At 37.6% G+C, this 27,512-nt stretch overlaps 2 protein-coding genes across 3 annotated transcripts; both read left to right on the top strand.

Moving 5' to 3' along the window:
• Positions 1 to 2,037: 2,037 nt before the first annotated feature.
• On the top strand, positions 2,038 to 9,333 carry bet1l (Bet1 golgi vesicular membrane trafficking protein-like). Its single transcript, XM_041796297.1, has 4 exons — positions 2,038 to 2,071; positions 4,008 to 4,093; positions 4,346 to 4,402; positions 6,124 to 9,333. Exons 1-4 carry the CDS (start codon positions 2,053 to 2,055, stop codon positions 6,289 to 6,291), a joined length of 330 nt encoding a protein of 109 aa, XP_041652231.1. The 5' UTR covers positions 2,038 to 2,052; the 3' UTR covers positions 6,292 to 9,333.
• A 729-nt stretch (positions 9,334 to 10,062) lies between these two features.
• deaf1 (DEAF1 transcription factor) lies at positions 10,063 to 26,185 on the top strand. 2 transcript variants are annotated; one of them, XM_041794566.1, is made up of 13 exons: positions 10,063 to 10,466; positions 13,202 to 13,299; positions 13,490 to 13,616; positions 13,719 to 13,868; positions 14,275 to 14,414; positions 14,695 to 14,760; positions 15,468 to 15,512; positions 15,784 to 15,925; positions 16,995 to 17,144; positions 24,005 to 24,300; positions 24,384 to 24,482; positions 24,638 to 24,727; positions 25,714 to 26,185. In XM_041794566.1, the coding sequence occupies exons 1-13, from the start codon at positions 10,274 to 10,276 to the stop codon at positions 25,813 to 25,815; spliced, it is 1,698 nt and encodes a 565-aa protein (XP_041650500.1). In that variant the 5' UTR covers positions 10,063 to 10,273; the 3' UTR covers positions 25,816 to 26,185. The 2 variants fall into 2 exon arrangements, with proteins under 2 accessions (XP_041650500.1, XP_041650501.1); XM_041794567.1 differs by having other exon boundaries at positions 10,064 to 10,466; positions 15,784 to 15,907.
• Positions 26,186 to 27,512: the final 1,327 nt, after the last annotated feature.

The raw sequence follows: 27,512 nt of genomic DNA, 5'->3' as shown, positions 1-27,512 counted from the left end.
TTCAGAAATGCAGTTTGACCTTCAGCAAGCTCACAGTCACAAGCAGCACTCCATCAGAGGAAAAAAACAGGAGCCGGCTAAATGATTATCTGTGGAAAGCCTCGCTTAATCTAATTAGACAATCTGTGGCTTCAGTCAGCGCCAGAGAGACTGCTGCTTCTGCTGCTGCTGCAGCTCCTCCTGTCGAGAGGGACAACCCAGGTCCTCAGCAGTCACACACCAAGTGTACACCCAGTCCTCACTAACCAGCCTATACAAACTACGTCTAAACAGTGGCATAAACCAAGCAGGCGCATTCCACTTACATGCAGACCAGATTCACCCACACCAGTCTGCACAATCATGAACCAGGTCTGCACAAATCAGGTCTTCACACCAAATTACCACCTGCCACTGCAAAATGCTTCCCACCAAGGCTAAATGCATAAAAGTAGAAAATATAAAATTCAAGGCACAAGGGATCATTACACCCTAACACACATCAAACACACACTTGTGCAATAATTTGCAATTCTATCATTATCACAATGAACTTTTGGAGTAAACATACCACAAAAGTCTACATTTATTGCAAAAAATGAACACATGAAAAACAATATTTTTTATGCAGAAGAGTAAGGCTTTTCCACTTACTATGTGTACCTGTCAAAGACCATGTTCCTGCAGCCAGATGAAACTCAAGCCAGCTATCAGCTACACACAAAGTAACTGTTTAAAAATTAGGCGGAAAAGAATGTTTCAATTAATCTTGGATTCAAAGATGGCATAAACACCTATAAACACAGCTGTAAGGATTCTTAAGATGAAGTTTATTTTTACATACTTAAATTTATAATCACAATGTTGAAAAATAACATCACACATCTCATTTTAGATAAAATAGATAATATAACAAGGTAAAAAAAAAAACCTAATATAGCCTTAAAGCCTAATAAATACATAAACTAATTAATAAATGATTATATTCTTAATCACACTTATTCAATCCTAAACTGGCTTACTTGGTTTTGAGAAACTTCTTGTATTTTGTCATATCACAGTATATATATTGCAAAAATAAAAGAAACTGTAACGTCTTTTATTTTTCCAATTTTGTCCAGCACATGCACACACACAAAAACCACCCATACACAGTTCCTCTCCCTCCCCACTGAGCAGTGATGCAGGCTGACGTCACGTCAGGTTCCACACACACGTGACACACACGCACACACAGGTGGATTACAGCACAGGGAGACACAGAAGGATTAAATAAACACACACCTAATGCACAAAGCTTGATATCACTGATTTACATTTGCATGATAGGATTTCAGTCAGAGCTATCATGACCTTTGATCCTGCAATCTACTAAAGTCCATCTCAGCATTAACTCAAGAGCTCAAGTGACATTCAGTTAGAGACTGACTAAGCAAAAAATCTTCACCATTCTTTGATTACAGCTCTGCTGCCACAGAATTATGCAGAAATCTTAATAAAATACTTCCACATCCTCACGTTGTAACTCCTATTTGAAGGTGATTGAGACGGAGACTGGCATGAATTGCATGATTAAACTATCCATATAAAAGAAATAAGTTGGTGAAATGACCTTGCTTAACGGATTCATTTATTGTAAACTGGTCCATCCTAAACTGGACAAGTAACTTGTATGTATGTCTAATGCTACTTAATAGTTAGTGAGAACCACCAAACTTAAATAATCTTTTTATACACAGCTGACATGTTATTGACATTTTCAGAAATATGATGGAGAAAGACGATAAATGTTATAAAACCTCTAAATAATGGGATTGTATTTAGGTATAATAGACATTTTACGGAAGGACCTAAGAAATTAATGCTTCATAATTTTGTTTCAGTATCCCAGGCATACAAAATTGAATGAAAATAATAACATATAATCATTCCTAAAAAGCTGTGCACATTAGATATTCTGATTTTCCGTCACTACCGGTAGGTGGCGGAAATGCGCTAACTCGTTGTTTGTCACCTGCCAAAACTTCTCAAGAAAGAAGAAGAAAACAGCTGATCGTGACGTCACTTGTCAACATGGCGGACTGGAATAGAGGTATTTGTTTTTGACACGTATTCACTTCTAAATGCTGGACCATCAGCTCTCTCTAGTTGTAGGATTCAAATGTTACATTTATCAGAACTGGGTTAGAAGCTGAACTTTGAGATGACAAAAGGTTTATATTTGGTGTTTTGATCCGCAGTTAGTTTACCTATACGAATACAGACCTGAAGCTAAGCTAGCAGGCTAACTAGCCGATGAGTTTAGCTTTATAGTGCAAAGTTAACGCTAATAGATAAAAACATCACTGTTAACTAGTATTATTGTTGTAGATTAAGTCCACGATAACCGGTATTTTAAATTAAATACAACCAGACAGTAAATTCGTGTCCAAACTAATTTGGGGAAGAAATTACCTCCTGTATATGACAGGAACTGAAGATGGCTTGCTTATTTGCTGAAATTTTCCTGTTAAAATAACAAACACTGTGAGGAGAGCCCAGAAGAAAATGCAAAGACTTTTCACTATAGAGAGCAATCCGCCTCAACAAGGAATTCTGAGTACTTGCATGACTCTTACAATTGACATTTCTTTTCTTGATTGGTCAAACATATGCGCCATCAATTTTCCCGTTTTTATGATAAAATTCGTGTTTATTAGGTACAAGTAAATGCACCGGTACATGCTTCATCCTCTGGCGACGAATCACAGATGTGATTCATTTCGAGCAACATCTCTGTGATACTAAGGCAGAAAATCAATTGCAGTAATTTATATCACCTATTCAGCATGAAGTTTCATTAATTCAGGGATACATTGTCTTTTACCAGACACTGACTTAAATCTTTGACATAGACAGGTGTTCATGGCGTTAAGGACCTTGCCCAAGGGTCCAAACTGGGTTCCAAACGTTCAAGTGCAGTAAGGAATACAACATAAAATTAAAGGACAGTTTAAGTTTATATATCACTCTCTAAATATGGTACCCTGAGTAAACAGTAACAATAATAAGTTTAGCAAATCAGCCAAAAAGGTTGTCTTTTGCCGATAACCAACATCACATGTAAGCCCTGTATATACCAAAGTTTTTCAGCTTTGCTTTTCCTTTCAATTTACTGTGCTTTATTCTTTAAAAGTTTATGATTCGGCGTGAGGGAGTTGGACACCATCGGAAACTATTTTTCCAATCATTGGAACGTTAACGTTTCTATTAGCATAAGGGCTATTCCGTGTCTTTAAACTCAAACTGTATGCATATGGTTAAAGTTAACACAAAACTATGTGCTTTGTGTTTGCTCTGGTAAAAAACAAATGTTTAGCCTCACGTAACTTTTTTGTTTTGATTATTTATATTTTCGTATACCGTCAGTCAAGTTTGATAGGTGTTCCTGAACATTAGCTTACCAGAATCATGATCCTTGACGTTATGTGGCGCAGTTGGATAAGCTTCTTTCGCCCTCTGTCTAGACTTCACTTTCTTCCACTAAATAAATTTTATGGGGAAAAAAACAGCCTTCAACTACAATTGAATGGCCAATTTAATACATTTGCCTATATTTCACTTTTGGTTAGTTACAATGGAAAAAGGTAAACCCCTGCAGCTAGGGCAGAGAGAATGGGAAACCCCGTGCTGAATCCACGATGAACCGTTAGGAAAGGAAATCAACATCTGTGGAGCTAAACAACAGTTTAATGGCGTTACAAAACTGCCCGTTTTGTGTCTCCTGTTAACATTTTCAGTTTTTAAAAAGTTACATGTCAAGGATTTCAACAATATTGCATGGCTTTTAGATATTTGAGGTTACTTTTGAGCAGACTATTAGGAAAACTGTCTTGTCTGTGTTTCTGAATGGCACATGACAGTGTGTGGAGGGGCTTTTTTGTTGACTATTATTAATATTATTAAGTGACGTCTACTTTTTGTCAGCAATGTTAGAATTCTTTAATCATCAGTTAAAACATCAGTTTAATGTGTTTGTGTGTTAACAGGACATGATTCTGTGGATGACATGCTGGATGCTGAAAACAAAAGACTAGCAGAAAACTTGGCCTCCAAAGTCTCCAGACTGAAATCTGTGAGTATTTGATTTTGTCTGTTAAATTGATCTTTTTTTTTTGCAGTCAGCAGTAGGCAGAATGATTATTCAATCCCAACCAAACTCTTAAATGTACTTATCTGATATTAATCAAAACAACATGTACATGTTTAAGCAGATATAAGATGTTGATTTAATGCAGTTAGACAGTCCTTTTCTAAAAGCAAAAATATCACGTGGTTGAAATGTCCTCAATTTTTTAATCTTCTGCCTTGTCTCTGAATCCAACAGCTTGCATATGACATTGACAGAGAGGTGGATGATCAGAATGAATATCTGGATGGCATGGTGAGTAGGAAACCCTGGTTAAATCAGCATCGGACTTCATTGGACAGATGTGGTTGCTGATGAGTTTGCAGACGCCTATTTAAATCATATTGTTAAGTCATTTTCTCAGAGTATTTCTTTGTAACATGGATAACTTTTGTTTTGGGGGTTTTAAATCTCCCATTAATTTAAGGCAGAAAACTCTGGTTACTGAGAAGGCTAAATTATTAAGCAAAAGGAACAAATGTATAACTTTCATCATAAAAAGTGTAGATAGTAATGCTTTTGGTTGTTTTCCATTTAATACCATATGATTTGAAATTAAAACTCTAATATTTCAATGACCAATATTATCAAACGGTACATTAGCTTTTAAAAACTTAAATCCATTTTATTAACCTTTTCACTCATGCAACTTAAATAGTGCGGAAGAGTTTACCTGCATTTTTGTGCATTAAAAAATGAAATGATAAAGAAACAAGGAATTACCTGACTTTGTTTGCCAAGGACACGGTTTCTAGTTTCTGTGGTATAGATCAAGTATCAATTTAGTTTTTGTTTTAGAAGAATTATATTGAAATATAAACATTTGATAATGTGACAACCCTATTTTTTTAAATGGATAAATAGGAGAGAAAAACAGTAAAATCTTTGTTTTCTGAGTCAACTGGTGGTTCCTGATCAAACCTGGATCAATACATTTCCTCTTTTGTACTCAGCACATGCCCCAACAGCTTTCTATCAGGCCCGAGAAGATGATAAAAAAAATATGTTGTAATATTTACTGTCTTTTTTCGTAAAATTCCTACAGTGTTGTAGGCAACCCCAAAAACAACTGAGATTGAAGCCGTTTTATCAGGAATAACTGGGGAATAACTCTACTGGAAGTGAATATTCAACCAAGAGTCTGAGCTATTCCTCTCAAACGAAGTCAGTGTAGCTGAATAAATCCTCTTCTTTTAATGACTAATAATTATATGTGCCTCATCCTGTCAACATTAAGAATGAAGACAAACTGGCGGTTCTCTTTAAACAGCATCAAACCCAGTGATGGGAAACATGACAGCCCCAAAATAATGTACTAAAAATGTCTCAGTTGCCCCCTTGTGGCTGCAGTATAGGCAACAGGGACTGGTGTCACTGTTAAAGGCTAAAAATGTTCTACATTTTGGAAGAAAATAGATATATTTAAACAATAATATGATAATTGGACAAAATATTTACTCTATTTTGATATATCTGAACATCTTACCCTCACAGCATCTGTCATAATAAAAGTTGGTCCTTGTACAAATGTAGTTGATCCCCTATCTGAGAGCCTTGTTACACTGTGTTAGGAGGATATATGGTAATGGTTAATGGACTTGAGCTTGTATAGCACTTTTCTAGGTGTCCAACTACTGAAAGCACTTTTACACTGCAGGTCAGACCTACCGCTTCACACTCTTTCACTCAATATTCACACACCGATGGCACAGTTTTGCTATGGAGCCATCAGTATTAGCTAATCCCATTCATACGCATCCATGCCACCAACAAAGCAGGGGGAGCAAATTGGGGTTAAGTGTTTAGCTGGAGGACCTATCAAAATGTGACTGCAGGAGGTGGGAATCAAACCCACAACCTCCTGATTGCAGGACAATGGACTCCACCTGCTGAGCCACGGGATATGCTGTTGTTCTCACTTTGGTTGAGGTTTAGAAAGGTCTTCAGTTGCCTTTTCTGTCTTTTTTTCCACTTAGGACTCAAACTTCTTGAGTGCAACAGGTCTGCTCAGCGGCAGTGTGAAGCGTTTCTCCACCATGGTCCGATCTGGCAGGGACAACCGCCGAATCCTCTGCTATGTCTCTGTGGGCCTGGTCGTGGTCTTCTTCCTGCTCTACTACATGGTCTCCAGGATTCAACGCTGACAGGGGACCAAAGAAGAAGAAACAACTCTGTGGTTTCCCTACAGAGAAGACTTTGTTATTCTGAACCAAAGTGAGAACTCAAACTGGAAGTAGATGGAAAACATTTTGTTGAATTCTTGAACCAGCCAGCAGGGGGTGTTGTTTAGCTAAACAGCAAAACAGTAGCTGGTGATGTTTTACCAAAGGAGCTGGTGTTTATAGAAATCCTTGCTTTGGATTTGAGGCGCGTCAGTTTAGCACCAGCTTTGTCACTTCCTGGTGCGGCCTGGAGTAACATGGACATAAGGAAAGTTGAGCCTGACTGACTATTGGAGGGGAGTGGCACCATCCACAGCTGAGTTTAATAGGCTGCCAGACCCCTCAGTCAAGAACAGCCTGCCCCACAATATGTGATTACAGCAAAGCCAAATGGATTTTAGAAAGCCAACACAGCAAAATAAATACAAAAACATAAGATGCCATTTTGCATATCAGAATTCCAGCCACATTCAGAGAGTGTTAGAGACACCAATTCAGTTTGATTTGATCAGATGCACCTCAGCCAGGATTTTCTGGCTATTCAAATTAGATTTCAAAGTCTTTTGGATCTCAACAGCTTCAGATCTAGACACATTAGAGCCATGTTTCTTGTGCACACAGTTACTGATACCAATGACATTTCTACAAAACCCCATGCAGAAAGCCTGGAGATTTCTGAACATACAAATCCAAACAGTTTACTGCTGATAATAACATGACACAATCTATTAAAAAGCGCCCACAAAGGGAAACAAGTCACATTTTCCCAGAGCCTTGGCAAAGCTAGAGTAGTTGTGTTTCAGTTCCAGTCTTTAGCAAAATATAAAACATTAAAAATTAAGTAAACACATTGATCGCTTTATTAGGTACATCTATTTAAATCCTCACTAGCACAAATATCCGATCAGCCATTCTCATGACAGCAACCAATCCATTTAGGCATGTAGATGTGGTCAAGATGAGGCGCTGAAGTTCAAACTGAGCATCAGAATGAGGGACAAAGATGACTTTGAACAATGCCATGGTTGTTGGTGCCAGACAGGCTGGTCTGGAACTGCTGATCTAGCAGGATCACACATAAACACCTCTAGGGTTTCCAGAGAATGGTGAGAGAAAAAGAAAATATCATCTGAGCGGCAGATCCCTGGGCCAAAATGACTTGTTGATGTCAGAGTTACAGTTAGAGGAGAATGACCAGACTGGGTTGAATTTATACAGAGGCAACAATAACTCAGTTAGCCACAGCTGAGGTTTAAAGATCTTTCAATGCACAACAAAGATGGGTTACAGTAGCAGAAGACCACACTGCTCCTCCTGCCAGCTCAGTGCAGGAAACTGGGGCTGAATTTCACACAGACTCACCTAAATGGATGATAGAAGTTTATAAAACCTTGCCTGGTCTGATGAGTTTTGATTCCTGCTGCAGCATAAGCATAAATGACACGAAGGCCTGCATGACTACCAGCAACCATGGCATGTTCAAAGTCCCTTAAATCATCTTTTTTCTCTATTTTGATGCTCAGATTGACCTTCATCACATAGTTTTGACCATGTCTGCATACCTAAATGCATTCATTACCACCATCTGGTTGCCTGGTAAGATGTTTGCGGAAATGTGCCGATGAACAGGTATGATTTGTGACAAAATTTTAGCTTGTGACATTTCAAAGTGTAGAAAAATATCACCAAGTTGGATTTTCAACTATTTTCAGTTGTAATGTTTAAGTGATTTCAATCAAGTAAAGGTCTTTTCCCTGCATTTTATTGACAGACAAGTAGGGGTATTTTGCTACTGTGACGTTTCGACTGCTAACTTCCTGCAGTCTTCCTCAGTTAGCAGTCGAAACATTTCAAGGTAAAAAAAAAAAAAAAAAGCTGTTTGTCAATAAGAGAACACAGGGAGTAAATGTATAGTGTGTGAAGACGGTATGAACATTTTTCATACCTTTTAAAGTCTTCTGTTTTCCCCTGTGTTACAGCAGTGAAATCTCAGTATGTTTTTGGACTTACCTTGTTTCCTTTTATCATTTAATAATACATTTTCGCACTGTTCTGTTTAAAATGATCAGAGACATTTTGATTTTAAAAAAAGCATTTTATTTAAGAGTGTTCAGGAAACTTTCTGCCTATGTGTACATTCCATCTGTGTGGACTGACAAATACCCACAGACTATACTAGTATGTTATTATTGTAAATAAAATGAAAGGTTTTAAGTGTAGAACTTGTGGGGATGATTGCTCCCTGTTGGGGGTAGATCGCTTTAGTTTTGAGAATGGTTAAAGGCTTGAGTTTATTATATAGTTTAAAAAGAGGATATTTCTATTTTCATAATCAAAGAAATTAACTCTTTGAAATGAAAAGATATTCTTTGATAATCAAATGAAAATAAATGATTAAATTCTAAAAACAAGCCCCTGTTGTGACATTCTGTCTTAAAAAAGCTGAATATTTTGTTTGAATTGAAAACTTATTTGGTTGCATCTTAAGAGGAATCAACCGGTCAGGTCAAGGTTTTTTGTTATAGGCTGTTGTTAACTTTTCACGGGCGGGTACACTTTCCATGTCAGATGGTACAACACTGTAAAACTGCTAAAAATGTGTTTAACATCAAACTCTTGATTCTATTTTAAAAATCTATGTGTAAACTTTATAAAAAGAACAAAATCAGCAACATGTGTCAAAGTATTTGCCTGTTTATTTGAAATTAATTGCAAACATCAGGTGGCACAACCAGTGTTTCAGGTGGCAAAACTGCAAAAGTGTTGTTATATTAGACAAATATTATTATATTATGTCATATTATATTATTATTTAAAGCTAAAAGTATTTACTTAACTTCTAGTTATATAAATTACATATCACATATTCAGAAATGTATTAATTACAGTTTTGCTAAGGTGAGGGGGTAAACATTACATATCAGGTGGTACAACCAAAGCGAAACAGCTAAATTGTATTTCACCCTAATTTTATTTTGAAATATGTGTATCATATCCCTAACAAGAATAAAAGTCACAACATTTGTCAGATTTTTTGTCCATTTAATTTAAAATTAATTGCAAATGTCAGGTGGGACAACCAGTGTGTCACGTGGTGCAATGCAATGAATGAGACCATATATGTCATTGGCTCATATATATATATATGTATGTCTCTATACAAAATCTTATAAATATAAACAAATGGCTTGAAATATTTGTCTCAGAGACTGGCCAATAGGAGTTAAATTTACCAAAGACACAAAGATTTCAAATGGAAAAAAATATATAAACAGTATACCGGATTACATGTCTAATGGACAGAGCCTCATTTTTGTACAGCAGGTACAAAGTTGCTTGCAAGATTTGTTTATTATTAATTTCTTTTAAAGTCTTTTATTGGATTTTTTTGTTTGCCAAATGAAGTTTCAATTATATCAAAGACTATAAGTCCATTACTGCGACAACCGTTGGCTATTCTATATACAAAAAAGATACGGGTAGTATACCATACATCTAGGAAACATAGATATACGATTTAAAGCCCCAATGTCATAATTTGGGAAGTGGCAGACACGATATTCAACTTGGCACGCTTGAAAATTGCAGCTTATTGTTTTCCAGGAATATCATACACTTCTGTCCATTAAAGAGGATCTGACTGATTTCTTTCTTCTTGTGTCTGAATGCATTGAGGGCTACTAGGGTGTATTGGCCGCTGTGAGGCGCTCCGGATCTACTCGTGTTCTTTCGGCAGTCTCCGGAGCATCAGAGACTTCATAGGAAACAAACGGCAGAGCAGACGTGCTCTCACGGATATATCCGCTTAAATAAGCGAAGTGTTCGTGTTTAGTTTTTATTTATTTAAAGATTCTCGCAAACTTCTGCATTCCGTTTCTATCTCGCACCGGGTGAGGTGGATTCCAGCGCGCGCTCCTCTCCGCAGCCCTTCGTTCATATTCGGCTCTCGTCGTTCGTCGGAAGAATGGACGAAGCGGACTCGGCCACGAAGGCACTCGGGCTTGTTGAACCGCCCATCGGCATTCGGTCGGTGGAGGGCTCGGATACCGAATCGGAGGCCGAAGTCACCACGATGGCCGTGATGGCCGAACCGGGAAACATCGAAATGGGAGCCGAATCCCTGCCGAACTCAGACGAGGCCGAGGCAGCTTTCGCAGGCAAGGCGAGCTTTAGCCAACAGTAGGCCGCTGCTCGGCGGGGTGGCGCTAAAAACACAAGCTGTGGTTATCACAGTGATCACAAGCTTTACTCCATGTTTTAAGATGACACAAAGACCTTTGAGTGTTTTAAAACTGAAAGTTAATCAACAACATGCCATAGCTGAAACATCTCTCTAATATCTCTTACATTTACTCTGTGGGTTCTGCGGATTTCTGTAGGGCCAATAGCTCTATAGCCAAATCCCATTCAAATTTATGCAATTTGGAGAATTATAACATAACATTAAATATACTGTAATAGAACACTATACAAATTTACTATGAACTTAATTAGCACATATGCTTAAATTCGGCCCTGACTATAACCAGGTGGCACCTACCTATCCTTAACCCTTTTACTTTTACAGCTCTACTGATGGCTAATAGTTAGCCCACCACTGTGTTAGGTGGATGAAGAGAGCTTTCAGAGAGGGCTGGGCAATCTGGACCAAAAATAATATCAATAATGTTGATACACAGTATACGTCTTGTTTTTATAATGTAAAGTAATAGCAAAACAGTCGGTTATTATTACAGTCCATTTGGACCAGATGTCCCAAAGACATTTTTTGCAGCCAGCCGCAAAATTTCAACATTTACATTAAAAATACACAAAATAAACCACCCAATTGTGGAAAAAGTAAAAATGCTTCCCAAATACAATGATAACATCTTATTTAAACTAAAAATGATAAATTATTTTGTGATCAATAATCATTTTACTTCAGTGGTCCTTATTGAAAAAATTTTTTCCTCAAATTTACATCAAATTAAAATAAACTTAGCACAGATAGAAAGTTTCTGTTTGGTAGATGATTTCTTTGTTGTTATGATACTTATTGGCAATAAATCTTATACCTTTGAAAATCTGTTTATTCCATTTTAAATGGTGCCACATTTGTAAGGATCATGCATTTGTGGGATGAGCAGCAGAGCTAAGTATGTGGGTTGTGCCCATGAAAAATTTGCCAAATCGTCTCTGCCAGTGCAAAAAAGATTATTTTTCTTATGCTAACTCTTGTTTTGAGCTTATGGTACCAACAGAGTAACCAACACGGCCTCATTGGCTGACTTGTGGCAAATGTTGGTTTAAGAATGGGATGCCATCCCACAGCTGTGTGTGACCAGGCTAGTGACCAGCATGAGAAAGAGGTGCCAGGCTGTTGTGGCTGTGTATGGCTACTGAGGCTTCTGTTTGCTGAATGAATAAATTGTTAAATTTCCAACATGTCTTGTTTCTTCAGACTCCAATCACCCAATCCACCAAACAAGAGTCAATGGCAGAATAAGCTGTTTGGCATTGGCAGCTCTCAGCTCTGCTGCTCATCCCACAAAAGCATGTTCCTTACAAATGTGGCATAATTTAAAAGGTAAATGAACAGGCTTTCTAACAGTAGAAGATTGACTGCCAAAAAGCATTGTTACAACAAAGAAACAATCGTTGCTTAAATAATTTTTTGACACCTGCAAATGAATTAGCATGTTATCAGATCTGTCTCCATTGTTTCAAAGTCTATGGGATTTTGAGTTATTGGTTAGACGCCCAAAATAAGGTCTCCGGTAAACACAACTTGAGAGATTTTGAAGGACTCAAAAATGGGTGAAAAGTGGCAAGAATGTGTCAAATTAGTAAAAAAAAAAAAAAAAAAAGGCATAAACCAGTAAAAAGTAGCAAAAATTGGGTAAGGTGGCAGAAAGAAGTAGCAAAAATGGACAAAGCTGCAAAAAACAACAACAAATAAATGGGCTCAAAGTGACAAAAATGGCTTAAAAGCTGCAAAGATGTTTGAAAAGTGGCATGAATGGACAAAATGGGCTAAAAGTGACAAAAGTGGGTAAAGGCAGGAAAAATGGGTTAAATGCAGCCAAAACTGGCAAAAATGGACAAAAAGCAGCTGAAGTTGGTGAAAGGTTGCAAAAAGATGTTGCAGAAATGGGCAAAAGGTGGCAAAAAAAAATTAAACTGGGGAGAAGGTGTCAAAAAATGGCTAAAGCTGGCAAAAACTTTCATAAGATGATAAATAAGTGGCCAAAAAGGCCAAAAAGATTGCAAACATGGGCAAACAGTCATTAGAAAAAGTGGAAGAAATTGGATAAATGTGGCAAAAATGGTATAAAGTGGCAAAAAATGGGTAAAAGGCAGGACAAATGGGCTAAATGCAGCAAAAACGGATGAAAAGCAGTTAAAGTAAATGAAAAGTTGCAAAAACGTGGCAGAAATGGGCTAAAAGTATAAAAAAACGTGACAAATGGGTGAAAAAGAGCAAAAAAGGGATAAAAGTGGCAACATAGCTCATAAGAGGGGGGGATGTAAAATAATGGCAAAGGGTGGCTTAATAGTCAAAAATTGTCTAAAGATGATAAATAAGTGGCTAAAACATGCAAAAAATTGCAAACATGGGCAAGAAGTGGTTGGAAAAAGTGGAAAAAATTGGATAATGTGGCAAAAATGGGATAAAGTAGCAAAAAATGGGTAAAAGGCAGGAAAAGTGGGATAAACATGACAAAGATGTTTTAAATATATTTCGTTTACATTACAGTGTAGTTCAATAAACTGACATCTCTTCATCATGTTAGACTTTGCTTTGATATTATGATTGAATATCTATAAAAGAGGGATTTTGCTGTGGCAGTAGATGAAGTGATCGTGATATTTCTGAGATGATGAATTATTTTGTTTCCTTGTTGCTCAGAGGTGGCGTCCGTGACGGTGGGAGACGTCCAAGCTGCAGATGACAACGTTTTTACCACGACAGTTGCCACATCAGGAAGTCTCCCTGAACACATGCTGGTAGTACAGCATCTTCCTTAATGAGTATTTAGTCTGATATCACCGTAAACTCTGAGATTTTAACATATTCTATTAGTCGGGGTGAAGAACACTTTTGCCTCCTGCTTCTCAGAAATTCTTCAAAATCTCTTTCCATTCTTTGCGACCTTTGTCAGAGTTCATTCTTTGTCTTTGTCTGTTTGTGCCACAGAGTGGGAGGACCACTCTGCAGCTTGGTGAAGGTCTTAGTACCCAGAAAGCCACTCTGATCGTAGTTCACACTGATGGAAGCATTGTGGAAGCTACTGGCCTGAAGTCTGCTGCTTCCATCTCATCAAGTATGTTTTTGTTGTCTTTGCGTCTTTATTGAATGCCTCTCTGTTTCCGAGGTCCGTACTGAACCTATGCCTGATACATAAATGCTCTTTTCATCCTCCTAGGCCCACAGACTCCACCCACCCCACTGACTCCCCCACAGGACAAAGATTCTTGCTCCAAGTACAACTGGGACCCTTCGGTCTACAATAACGAGCTGCCGGTCCGCTGCAGGAACACTAGTGGAGTCCTCTTCAAGAACCGACTGGGATCAGGTGATCAGCACAAGATAGATAATAAACCAGGCATATTTTCTGGCATTTGGATATCAATTAATAATCTTTAATGTTTTGCATGGAGGCACCTTAATGTGTACTGAAAATAATTTGATATCCAACAGCTCAGACTGCATATGGAGGTGCTCTGGGACGCCTTCATCCAGACTAGTCTGGATGACTAAGAGAAACAGACTTAAGAGTTAGCTTTCTGAAAACATGGTATCTCCATCAGCCTTGTGCTGCACCCTCTGGTTAAAATAATATTTGTCAAAGCTGTGAACATGTCAGAGGTCATTGGTTCATTCAGAGGGGTGCTCAGTATCAGCTGTTATCCAGGTCTGTCCATGCCTCTTTATAATCTGTGCTATAGTCACTTGCTCTGACAGTTTTGTGTTTTGTTCAGGAGGTAAAGGTCGCTGCATCAGACACAACCAGCAGTGGTTCACTCCCACTGAGTTCGAAGGTTTGGCAGGACGAGCGAGTAGCAAAGACTGGAAGAGGAGCATCAGATACGCTGGCAGACCTTTGCTCTGCCTCATACAGGTACTACTCAGAACATTTGTGTGAGTTACAATCCTGAGAACATCCAGCAGCTAAAGAGGGCATAGAAACTGTGAGTTACAACTAACATGCACATTTTACATTTATTTATTTCACATGTGTATCATATATTAAGTAATGCATATTGTCCTCATGTTGTGTAGGCTTACTCTTTTAGTGATTCTTAAACTTGTATTAACAAAGATCTGCTGATTTTGGACACAAAACTGGAGTTATCTGTAGTGAGTCTATGTGTTTGATTCTGTGTTTGTGTTTTCCATAGGAGCGTATCCTGAACCCCCACGCCGCCTCCTGTACCTGTGCAGCCTGCTGTGATGACCTGTCAGGGGTGAGTGCTATTGGTTCCCAACCTGGGGTGGGGCCAACCTGTATCCTTCTGTGATGCAATTTGAATCCTCCAACAGCCTCTCAGTGCAGAGACCATTGCACTTTCATTAATCTACAGTGTCAAAGTCAGGTCTATGCATCGGTGTGTGAGTGTGCTGAAACGCAGGCTCATCCTCATCATTCCAGTCTGTCAAAATGAAGGACAGCCTTCAAAATTTTCCATCATCTTTTGAAAAAAATCTGTCAGTGATGGAGAATTTTCAGTTAATGTGACATCTGTTAAGAAGTTAGTCTTACCTTTAAATAGTTTTAAATTTAGGTAGCACTTTGAGACTTGTCTGAATACTTACAAATCTGCACCTTCTCATTTATTAATCTTTTGCTTTTTCTGTGGATTTACCTGTTCAAAATGGTGCATTTTCCCGGATAGTCCGGTTCGTTTGGAGTGGTATGAAAGCTCACGTGAACTCTGGTGCAGACCAGACTCTGGTCTGCTTAAAAACCCGGGGTCTTGGTTTGCTTCCAAATGCACCCTATTGTTTTTTTCTTTAGTGGAGTCGCAAAAAATTCTGAAAAAGTCATACATTTATTTTTTCTAATTGTGCTGCATCCCTGGAAGAGAGATGCATTTAATACTTAGTCAAAATGTTGATTTACTGAATGACTGGGGCTTAATTTATGTTTATTTATCTTTGTCTTTTTCCCCAGTGCTCAAAGGAAGGAGAGTCTCTGGGATCAGAAAGCATCAGCATGGTAAGTATGAGTCAATTTCCTTTTCTTATGCTGTGGACCTAAAATAGGAACTGATTTATTGATGTCTTAAAGTGCATATCAGATGTGCGATAACCTTTAAAATTCTTTGAACAAGTTTCTGCATTATCTATTTTGTATGCCTTCATGTGTTGGACAGCAGCTCAGATGTCATAAATTAAAGTGACTAAGATCAGTTTTAAAAACCTGGAGGTTAAACTGGTGAGGATGTTGTGTTGATGTGTGTCTCTCTCTCTGTGTCCTCTAATTTCAGACTGGCCCAGTCCGCCTCTTTGTTCCCTATAAGAGACGGAAGAAAGACACGGATGCTCCAGTCACCCCACCTAAAAAGGAACTTCCTGTGTCAAAAAACATAACGCTAACGCCGGGAACCACATGTACGTCAGATGATTTAAGTATGTTTATTTGACAAACAGCAGAGTCTTTGCTCCACTGTTACATCAGTTTATTCCTGAGCTCCTCGCAATCACAACAGCTCGCTTTAAACTGTTTGGGAGTTTAACTGCAGTTCCAGCCATGTTACAACAAGATCCATATTATAGTAGATGATTAATAGATATTAAGTAGATTTCAATCTTTCCAGTACGGCTTAAGAAACTGTTTAGTTCATTTATTCATTTTTGACAGAAAAGGGAAAAATGGGCAAAAAAACAGCAGTTTTCCCATTTTTCCCCATTATTTTCACATAAAAGAAATAATGGGAAAAGTACTAATTTTTTTCTATTTTTTCCACTTTCTGTCAGAATAACAAGAGTTTCTCCCATTTTCTGAGTCTGGTTTCAGACAGGAAATGGAACTGCTAGAAAATACACTGACCCATTTTCCTCTTAAATAAAGATAAAAATGCCCAAACATTCTCTTAAAAAGAGAAACTGGCATATAAGGATAGCACTGCCTTATTAACTCCTGTGCTTATAAAATAATGTTAGTGTCACAGAGTCTGGCAGCTATTGGGAAAGTAATGTGACTACTGGCTTAAAAAGGAGTTATCGTACTCCACCTGAGACCTCTCCTCCTGGATCTTTTGTAGGATAAAGAATGAGATTTTATCTTTTAAATTTGCAGATATAAAACATTTATTGCTGATGGAAAATAACAATGTGTGTTGTAGTTATGAGAGGACATTTAATGGTTGCTCGCCAATGCTGATGTCTGCTGGAACAATTCCAAAACCTTTTCTTCCCATAAGTTTGTGCAACTCCCAGAAGAAAGAGTAAAAACATCTTTTATTCCTTAATAATGGGATGTTTTCAGTTTTTAAATCTTTGCATTATTTGTGTCATAATGTTTATATTTAAGCCCACATCATCCTGTGAGCTAACCCTGACTTTAAGCATTTAACTAGCAGAAAGCACTGATAAACATACAAAATTGGTCTTCCCTTTAAAACATAGCAGTATTTAAGATGATTCAGTGAGATTTTCAGCCCATAACTTACACATCTGCCTCGTCTGTCCTCTACAGTCACCGTGTCCCCGTCAGGACAGTTCACCACCTCCGGTACCCTGACCTTTGACCGAGCTCCTACAGGCGACGCCACTGCTGCCGCCGCCGCTGCTGCAGCCATCATCTCAGAGGGCTCATCGCAGAGTGAGGTGTTCGCCAGCACAGCAGGTACCTCCCATTATCACTTAGTCATTCTGCCCATCGGTTCAGCTGCTTCTGTGTGTCATCAGCTTCCTCACTGAGTCAGACATTGATCCGTTTACAGGAACAGACCAGGGATGTAACAGCATGCTACAATCACAATACTGATGCATTCATTCTGTAAATGCTCTACAGAATGAATGGGCACAAATTCCCATAGAAAAACTCCTAGCAGAGGCATTATAGTGAAAAAGAGGGGTAAAGTGAAGCTAAGAAAAGACACAATAAATTCAGTTAACTCCAAAGGAAAGAATCATTTCAGAAATATTAAAAATGTGCTTGTATTTCTTGGCATTTATAGAATTTTTAAAAATGTGTTTTATTTCCACCAGATGGCGCTGAGGTTCTTTCCTTTGAAGTCAGGAGGGATGAAAATCAGCCTTGATGGAAAGCTGGTTTAAAAAAAGTTTAAAAATATTTGCTTTTAATTCCCATTTAGTCATCATTATATTCAAAATTAAGGACTTGTTTGTGTGTTAAAAATTTTGTCCAAAGTCTGAGTTACTTTTATAAAGATAACTTACTGTGATTGACTGGGGACCAGTCCAGGGTGTACCCCGCTTAGTGCCCAGTGCCAGCTGGGATAGGCTTCAGCCTCCCATGACCCCAAACGGGACAAGTGGTTTAGAAAATTGATGGATGACCATGTCATTTTTTTGCTGAGTGCTTAAATCACCTTAAAAAGGTCCAATGGCAATTCTTAATTTTTTAGTTGTAATGAGATGCGCCATCTCATGGCTGGTATCAGACATGACATTGTTGGGACTGCTGTGGAGCAGTGGTAAAGGCTGTCGTCTTCACTGGAAGGTCTGCTGTAGTATCAAAGAGTCGTTGTGTACCGCTGGACCCCAAATTTCCCCCCTCTGCTGTCAGTGGGATGTAAATGTTTGGGATGTATATGAATGGGATTAGCTGATTCAGCTGGAAGCCTTTGCTTGTAGGCCTGTCCACAGACTCCCCCTGTTGTGATTTAATAATGGTGTTAATGTATGTGTGTTGGATCAGAAGCATTGGTGCTAGCATCCCAGTTAATCGTTCCCTCAATTTGGAGCAAAAAAGTATATAAAGCTAGTTAGTGCTGAGGTTTATTTTTGCCACTTTTAAAACTCTTAAAAAGCTTTCCACCACTGTTTTCATTAATTTTCTCCACTACTTTCCACTCTGAGCCCATTTTTTCAACTTTAAACTAATTTTGCCCCTCTCAAACCCCTTCCCACTACCTTACCTGGCTATTAAGCCACTTTTAAGCAACTTTTTCTTCTTTTTTGCCCATTTCTGCATCTTTAACTCATTTTAGCCTCTTCTTAACTGCTTTTCACCAATTTCCCCCCATTTTTGCAACCCATTTTCCAACTTATAAGCCACTTTTACTACTTTATTTGCCCATTTAAGGAACTTTTTGCCACTTTTACCTCATTTTTTGCACTTCTTTACTTCTAGCCAATTTTCCATCCATTTTGCAACACAATTTTATCTCATCTATCATTTTAACTAAATTTTACTGCCATCAAACAGGTTTTTTTTGCCACTTTTTAACAACTTTTCACCATTTCCCGACTATTTCTGCATTTTTGCAACCCTCATTTGCACTTTTTTAACCCCTTTTTACTACTGTATTTGTACAGCTTATTGCCACTTTTGACCCATATTTTCCCTTGTCTTAAATATCTTGCACCACTTGTTAACTGCTTTTTACCATTTTCCAAACATTTTTGCATTTTTGTAAACCTTTTTTCATTTTTTAACCCCCTTGTACCACTTTATCTGGTAATTTTTGCAACTTTTTGCCACTTTTAACCCCAATTTTTCTGTTTCTTTTGTCCTTTTTTTGCCCATTTAACCCATTTTTGCCACTTAAATTTTTTTTTGACATTTTTTAACTGCTCCGCCCATTTTCCAGCCATTTTGCAACCCATATTTGTCTCCTCTAGCCTTTTCAACGTAATTTTACCACCATCAAACTTTTTTTTTGACATTTTTTAGCTGCTTTTCACCATTTTCCAACTATTTATCTTACTGAACACTTTTTCCAGGACCGTGACCTTCAGTTCTAGTAATAGACAGTCAAAATTTGTGGGTTATAGCAGGCTCCACCAGTCATAGATGTTACCTTGTCACCCTATTATTATGGGTAGTGTAGTTTTTTTTTTTTACCCAGAGTCTGAGAATAAACTATATTTTCTAAATACGTAGTCAATAATATACTATACTTGAATACTTGGATGTTTAATGTTTCCTCCTCATCAGTAACCTGAGGAGAGCTTACAGAGCATCACCTGAAAACCTGCAGCCTATCAATCATCCTATCATACATCAGGGAAGCTCCGCAGCTGCTTCCTGATTGGCTGACGTACACCTATAATGAGCTCTCAGGAGACGCCTGAGCAAAGCTGACTCACTTACTGTCCTGATCTCTCCATCTTATCTGAACCACCTCTACAAGGACCAATCAGAGATCCAACAATCCCCCTTTTAAATGATAGAGCCAGTAAAAGTCTGGGATAAAGATTAAGGGTTAAATTTATTTACGACTATAGGTGCTAGGGATGCACCTACATTTTTCCAGACCAAATACAAGGACTTACATGTAGGTGCTAACTAATACAGCATACATACATGAATATGTCACACAATAAAGCCATGCTCCTCTACTGCTGTAAATCCACGACAGCTTGAAAATATATTTGCGTCTTGAACCCTCTCTGCTTTTTAAAAGCAGCACAGAGAAGTAGAGGACAGGGAGAAGAAGCTCTGCTGTGTCTTCTTTCTAGCTGCTACCTTATTTAACTTTTCTTCTCCGTGTGTTTTATGGTGCCTGCTTCTTCTTCATTTGCTGCTTGTTAGCCGTTAATAAAAAATCAGAGGTAGAACACACACATCAATGGATAGACTGCAAGATCCAAAAGCAGTATGGGAGACAAGGAGAGAGGGTCCGCACACCAAGGAGCTCCCATATCAGGCTTTTATTAGCACTTAACACTGAAGAAGAGCATGTATGCTTGAAACATCACTCTGTACTGTACTTCAGTTAGTTTGAAAAGCCAGAGAACTAAACCAGGCGACAGAAAGGCAGCCATTGGGTGACAAAAAAAGTTAAGAATGACCTCTGTCACATGGAACCACTCTGGTTTTGTCTTCAGACCTGAACAATGAAAAAAGAGGCAGATGTTGTAAAATCAGGGAGTGATGGTGTCTGAGAATTGTGATCCTAATATCAGTCATAACAGTCTCGATTAAGACTTTTGTCATAGTGGAGCAGCCCCTGTACATTCAGACTAAAACACTGTCATTTATCGCTTCGATTAAAGCTGTTGATGTTTTCATCTCACCGCTGGCCCTGGACTTCAGACACCCACACAGTCAGCAGTGATCCAGCTGTCAGTACCGTCTCTTTGTCCTTCAGCCTGAGGTTAATGAAGCACCCTGGGCCTGTGTGGGTTTGTGTGTGTTTTTGACTTTTAGAGGGAAATGTGCACAGAAAAAAATTAGTTTAAAATCAATAAAATTAAACTAATTTCACTGATATGTCTGTCAAACATTACTGGGCACAGGTGTCCTGTTTCTTCTTCAAAAATGTACATGAAGTTTTAAAGTTACTGTAAAAGTGCATCTTAATAGATTAGAATATCGTAAAAAAGTTGATTTATTTCATTAATTAAATTCAGAAAATGAAAATTTCTGTATATTATATACTTGTATATCATATCGATTCCAATATAAGAGCAAACTGGGCTTTATAACACCTCAGCAGTGCCACAGACCGATCGCCTCCCCACCACACTGCATTGCTGCAGTAATTCATGTAAAAGGAGTCCTGACCAAGTATTGAGTGCTGTTCATGCTCATACTCTTCAGTAATCCAACATTTCTGTGTTAAACACCCTTTTTTAATTTGATTTGAGTGGTATTCTTACTGAATTTTGGGTTTTCATTAGCTGTCAGCCATAGTCATCAAAATTAAAAGATAAAAACACTTGAAAAATATCAGTCTGTGTGTAATGAATATTCACCATTTGAATTGAATTACTGAAATCATTATTAATAATAATTTATGGCAATCGTGCAAATGCCTCTGCACATGGTCAAACAAAAATAACACTCCTGCTGCCTGTGATTACAGAAAACCTCTCTCCTGAAAGTATCCTCAGATAAAAGTCCCACAGCTGCAGCAGGTGAATTCTTCTGTAGGTGTGGTAGTAACCTTGACAATAATCTGAATACCGATGAGATAAACAGACCTTCATCTACCTGCCACAGCACACACAGCTTCCCCTAGGACGAATCAGAGGCTGAGATGGATGTCTGGTTATTTTCGGCCTGGTCCGTTCTCAGTGGAGTCTGTGCAGACATTAAAGCGCCGTGTATGTAGGTCAGCCATGGATGTATAGAGGACGCACAGACACACTTTGATCAGTTTGGACCACCTGCCTACTCCCATTTCATATGCTTAAATTCTGCTTGAAACACCTGAAGGACAGAGAGTAATGTGAGGCAGATTCACAGCAGGTGGTTTCACATTAGCTGTCATCACAGAGGAGCTGCTGCTGAACGCACAACTAATGTGACCCAGGTGGATGAATATTTATTAGATGGTATTATCTCGAACATTTCCTCTGAGCTGCCTCACCTGACAGGGCTTTATTTAAGGGCCTGAAGACATTCTTAAGACACAAAATCACCTGTGAACAGATAGAAAATTAACCAGGGGTACTAGAAGATTTTTAATCATCTTTAACCCTGAAATTTTTGTAGTTAATTGTAATGTATCACATTTTGAAATTTCTCTCTTTTGCAATCAACACTTTGTCATTTTATATTTTTCTACTGTCTTAAACCAACTTTAACTGACTACCTGTTTGGATGCAGACCTGCTTTTATAAGTAGATCAAAGATTTTAACAGAAACTTAACCACAGAAAAAGGAACTTGTTAAGGACATAAGGGATCAGAATAAAAGGTAAATGACTTTTGACTTGTCTGCTGAGCTGTCTGGGATTTTTTAAAGTTAAAGTGAAACTTTCGCTGACCAAAGTTAGAAAGTTAGGTAGTTATTATATAAGAAAATAGTCAAATTATGAGAAAGTCATTATAATGAGGTAAATGCCTGAAATTATGAGAAAAGGTCAGTTACAAGATTAAAAAAATGAATATTATTAGATATAGATATACATTAGTTAGAGGTTAAAATGTTGAGTTTATTATATAAAAAGCCATTCAAAGTAAATAGTAAATTATAATTGTGATATAAAACATGGAATAAATGAAATGTTTGTCAGTATTATGGCAAAAGTCAAAATTATGACTTTTATTTCATACTCTAGGTGTTTTATCCCTTGAATTGTTTCTTAATCTTAAATTTGACTTTTATCTCATAATTTCAAATTTATCTTGTGATTTTAACATTTTATGTTACCATTTTGTGTTTTTATCTGATAATTTTAAATTCTTATTTCATAATTTTGACTTTTGTGTCATGGTTTTGCCTTGAAATCTTATGATTTTGGCTGACTATCTTAAATTTTTCAACTTATCTTAACTAATCCAATTTTTATTCCCCTGATTATTTTGACTTTTGGTTACATAATTTGTCATTTTGGATTTAATTATATTTTTGTCTATCTTATGTTTTTGACTTTTTATCTCAGAATTGGACTTTTTTCATTAGTTTTGTTTTTTCCCATTAATTTGACTTTTTAAAAATCTTATTTTAAATTTATTTCTAAATTAAGATGTTTTAGCTCATAATTTGGATGTTTTATTTCTAATTTTGACGTTTAACCTCAAAATTTGACCTTTTCTCTCAATTTTGACTTTTTTTTTAGTAATTTTGACTCTATTTAATAATTTTGACTTTTTATCTTAATTTTGATTTTTTTGCCTCATAATTTTGACTTTTGATTGCAAAATTTGTCGTTTTTATCTAATGGATTTTTTTTTTCTATTTTATTATTTTGACTTTTTATCTCAGAATTTGACTTTTTTTTCATTTTTGATTGTTTTGTCCCATAATTTTCTTATTTTTTAAAATGTAGATGTTTAAGCTCATCATTTTGATGTTTTATTTTCAATTTTGACTTTTAACCTCAAAATTTTAACATGTACTTTTAAATTTATTATGATTTTGACTTTCTTTTTAACTATTTTGACTTTTTTATCTTAAAATTTTGACTTTTTATGTTTTGATTTCATCTTATTTCATAACTTTAACTTTTCATTGCACCATTTTGACTTTTTATAGGGGCTTCTTTTGTAAAATTCTGACTTAATCTGAAAATTAAATTTTTACTAATAATTTCATAATTTTTCCATAATTTTGACCTTGTATCTCATAAGTTTAACTTTTAAATATATATTTCTAAATTTTATTTCACAACCTTAACTTTCAATCCCATAATTTTGGCTTTTACAATCACTATATTGACTATCTCAAAATTTAGAATTTTTCATTTTGATTTTGCAACTTTATATTTAACAATCTTATTTCAGATTTAATTTTTTCTTTATAAAACCTTATTTTCATATCTGTGTATTTTTTTTTAAAGTGGTGGTACAGGGCTTCCATACATAAATTTTAATTGGCTGTGGCTGCAGGGAGACGTTGATGTGGTTCTACTAAAGTGTGCTGAAAGGAACAATAAGTTGTGATTAATCATGATTTAATAAAACTAGTGCACTACTGTGGATCTTAATCACGTTTATTAATCTTAACAGCCCTAAAAATAACAGTTCTTTTCCCATGTTCCCCTCGTCTTTGTTTATTCTGAGAATTAAACATGGATAAACTCATCCTGTAACTCCCCCCTCTGTCTCTCTGCTCCTCTTCCTCAGTGCTGACGGCATTACCAGCTCTGGCTGTGGCCCCTCAGCCTGTTCAGGCCAAGATGACCATGCAGGCCACAGCTGCGGTGTCTCCGTCTTCGGGGTTGGTGAGCGGGCTGGAAGTGGGGCCTGTAGGGGGGGCGGGGCCTGTGGTAAGCGAGGGGCAGAAGAATACCTGGCTGTACCTGGAAGAGCTGTCGAACACGCTGCTGAGCAACGTGCAGCAGCTGAAGGCTCTGATCGAACAGGCCAAGAATGCTGCGGGGGAGACTGCGATCATGAAAGGAACGGGAGGCAGGAAGGAGGTGAGAATACAGACTGTAAACCTTTATCACATGAAAATAAGACGACTTAACCACCCGTTTACTGAGCGTTTGTTTGTTTACAGTGTGGTCTGAGTCAAACGTTTCCAAACCAGATCTCGTTTCCACACCCGGATGACTCAGAGGCCAAAAGAGGCTCTGAAATCACAGAAATCATCATCAACGTAAGATTGATTAATTTATGATCAATTTTAAAAATTCATCTGATTAATTTCCAGTTTTGCCATTAGTTAATCAAAATTAATCACATGCATGAATGAGATTAAATACTTCCTGCTCCCAGCCCTTTATTCATGTGTGTTTTGTTTGCATTCTGCAGCAGATGTGTGTGAACTGTGGTCGGGTGGCGATGAGCGAGTGCACCGGCTGTCACAAAGTCAACTACTGCTCCGCCTTCTGTCAGAGGAAGGTAAGTTCAATTCAGACCAAAGATTCAGGACAATACGAGTTGAAACGTCCTGCTGTTTGCGACAGGTCACTCCACAATGTTATGAAAGCCTGTCTGCTTACACGGGTGAGTCTGCAAAAGACCGTTATGTTTCCATGCAACTCTCACAGTCACTCAAGGGGTTAGGGTGACACAAATCTGCCTCTAAAATATCAACATTCATAGTTTTTTTTTTTCCAAAGCACTAGCTCTTGAATCAGCATGGCTGATGGCTGCTTTCATTTCCCCTTACAGGCTGTAGATATGCGTGTATAATTCAATTTTTTGTTTCTCCACTTTCTCATCCATTTTTGCAGACAGTTCAGATTTCTAAAGACGTAAATGCCTGGAGTAAAGTTGATTGAGTAGTCCACTGACTCCAGCCTCAGTCCGGTCCTTGTGAAGCTCCCCTAAGTTCTTGAATCTGCTCTGACAATCCTCTGAAGGCTGAGCTCATCCCTGTTGCTCCTTTTCTTACCAGGCTTTTCTCTTCCAGTCAACTTTCTATGAATCTGCTTTGATACAGCCTCTGAGAACAGCCAGCTCTTTCAGCAGTGACCTTCTGTGCTTTCCTCCTTGTGTAGGGTGTTAAAGATTGTCCTCTGGACATTTGTTGAGTCAGCAGTCTTCCACATGATTGTGGTTGTGTGAGCTGAACCAAATTGGACTTTTCCACAATGTTCTTATATTTATAGATAGTGCAGTTTTGATTTTTGTGAGCTGTAATCATAGAGATTAAAACAAAATAAAAGTCTGGAAACATTTTACTTTGTGAGATGGAGCTAGAACTTATGGAAGTTAAAATTTGAATTAAATCCCAGATATTCTAGGTGTAGCTGTATAAATACTGTAATAAGCTGTTGTAGTCTGTTAAGGCCTTGATTATCTCTTTTCTTCACCACTTTATCAGAATTTCTTTACAGTAAAATGTATGGCATAAATGACCGTTGAACCATGTTTCACTGCAGGACTGGAAGGATCATCAGCACACCTGCTGTCAGTCAGCAGGGGGCGTCACAGTTCAAGAGGAGGAGCAAATAACACCGATGGACATGGACAAAGTGAAGTGAAGGTGCAGCAGGCTCTGCCCTATTTGAGAACCTGATCAGTGTTTCATCCAGAGAGGAACTCCCAGAAACACCTCCTCTAAAGACGTTTAATCTGAAGGTTTCCTCTCAGACAGACAGGAGATCTGATGTCTGACTTCCTGAGAGATGAACTTGTTATTTAAAAACCAGACTGACTTTAGTTTAGTCTGCTGTTTTATTACTGAAGCAGCTCTTAGTAGACCGTAGAGGAACTGCAGCTTAATGCACCTTATCAAGCAGGATTACAGAAAATGTTACCAAGATTAGGGCTGCCACTTAAGGTCAGTAATTATTCATTTAAAATAATTCTGTTTGTTCTCATCTCAATAAATGTATTATATTTTTTAATCAATTACAAACATAGTGTGTTGTTTTTTCCCTCCAGTGGCCACCGCCTGTTTTATTTGTTCTTTTCATTTTCTTGTTTTGCCTTTGACTTTTGAATTAGACTTTCCTGGTTGCATAAAGGTTAAAAACATCAATAAAATATTATATTAAATTATCCCCCAGCTACGCCTGCACAAAACATTAAAAAGGAAATATCAGCTTTGTTAATGTTATTGCTCTTTTTCAGTAAAAGTGTTGCAATGCATCAATATGAATTATGACTCTAAAAACCTTAAAAAGGTTTTCTGTATGCTTTTTCTTGCAGTTTGAATAATGTTTGTTTTTACTTTCATAGAAAGTTGACCAAGAAGTCCAAACATCAGTCTTCTCATCATGTTTATAAAAATTGGATCACGTTTCAGGCAACGAAACCTAGCGTTAATTCATGCAGGATATGGTAGTCATACATTAGTCATACAGCTGACAGACAGCTGATCCTAATTATATTCTCCCAGCTCCCACAGCTAGTCACGGCTCTTTCCTCAACACAGCGGTGTATTCAAATATGACATACTTCTCACTAATTCCTGCTTGCATTAATGCTGCTGCTGTTGGCAATGCCTCACCTCCTCCACCCCAGCCTCCTCCTTTATTGCATAGTTTGTTGCATCTCTTTAATCTCAGAATTCCAACTGAAATCTCAGAAATCTGACTTTTATCTCAGAATTAGAAAAAAAGTGCATCAACTTTAATTTTAGTGGCCCTAATCCTCTTCCATATATGAGTGTTCCTGACTGATATATACAGTTGCAAGAAAAATTATGTGAACCCTTTGGGATTTCTTGGATTTCTGCATAAATTGGTCATAGAATGTGTTCTGATCTTCATCTAAGTCACAACAATAGACAAACACAGTTTGCTTAAACTAATACCGCACAAAAAATGATATGTTTTAATGTTTTTATTGATCAGACCATTTAAACACTCACAGTGCAGGGTGATAAAAGTATGTGTACCTCTAGGCTAATGACTTCTCCAAGAGCTAACTGGAGCCAGGAGTCAGCCAACCTGGAGTCCAATCAATGTGATGAGATTGGATGTGTTGGTTAAAGCTGCCCTGCCCTATAAAAAACACACACCAGTTTTAGTTTGCTGTTCTCAAGACACATTGCCTGATGTGAACCATGCCTGGCACAAAAGAGCTCTCAGAAGACCTACGATCAAGAATTGTTGACTTGCATGAAGCTGGAAAGGGTTACAAAAGTATCTCCAAAAGCCTTGATGTTCATGTGTCCACGGTAAGACAGACAGTCTACAAATAGAGAAAGTTCAGCACTGTTGCTACTCTATCT

This window comes from Cheilinus undulatus, linkage group 9, assembly GCF_018320785.1.
Source record: "Cheilinus undulatus linkage group 9, ASM1832078v1, whole genome shotgun sequence".
Lineage (NCBI taxonomy): Eukaryota > Metazoa > Chordata > Actinopteri > Labriformes > Labridae > Cheilinus > Cheilinus undulatus.
The sequence above is the reverse complement of the archived record's forward strand: the minus strand, read 5'-3'. Positions and strand labels throughout refer to the sequence as shown.

Coding starts and splice junctions, on each gene's coding strand:
- bet1l (XM_041796297.1), top strand. Junction 4,094..4,345: donor AAGTCTCCAGACTGAAATCT/GTGAGTATTTGA, acceptor TGAATCCAACAG/CTTGCATATGACATTGACAG. Junction 4,403..6,123: donor ATGAATATCTGGATGGCATG/GTGAGTAGGAAA, acceptor TTTTCCACTTAG/GACTCAAACTTCTTGAGTGC.
- deaf1 (XM_041794566.1), top strand. CDS start 10,274: ATGGACGAAGCGGACTCGGCCACGAAGGCACTCGGGCTTGTTGAACCG. Junction 15,926..16,994: donor ATGTACGTCAGATGATTTAA/GTATGTTTATTT, acceptor TGTCCTCTACAG/TCACCGTGTCCCCGTCAGGA. Junction 24,301..24,383: donor GAACGGGAGGCAGGAAGGAG/GTGAGAATACAG, acceptor GTTTGTTTACAG/TGTGGTCTGAGTCAAACGTT.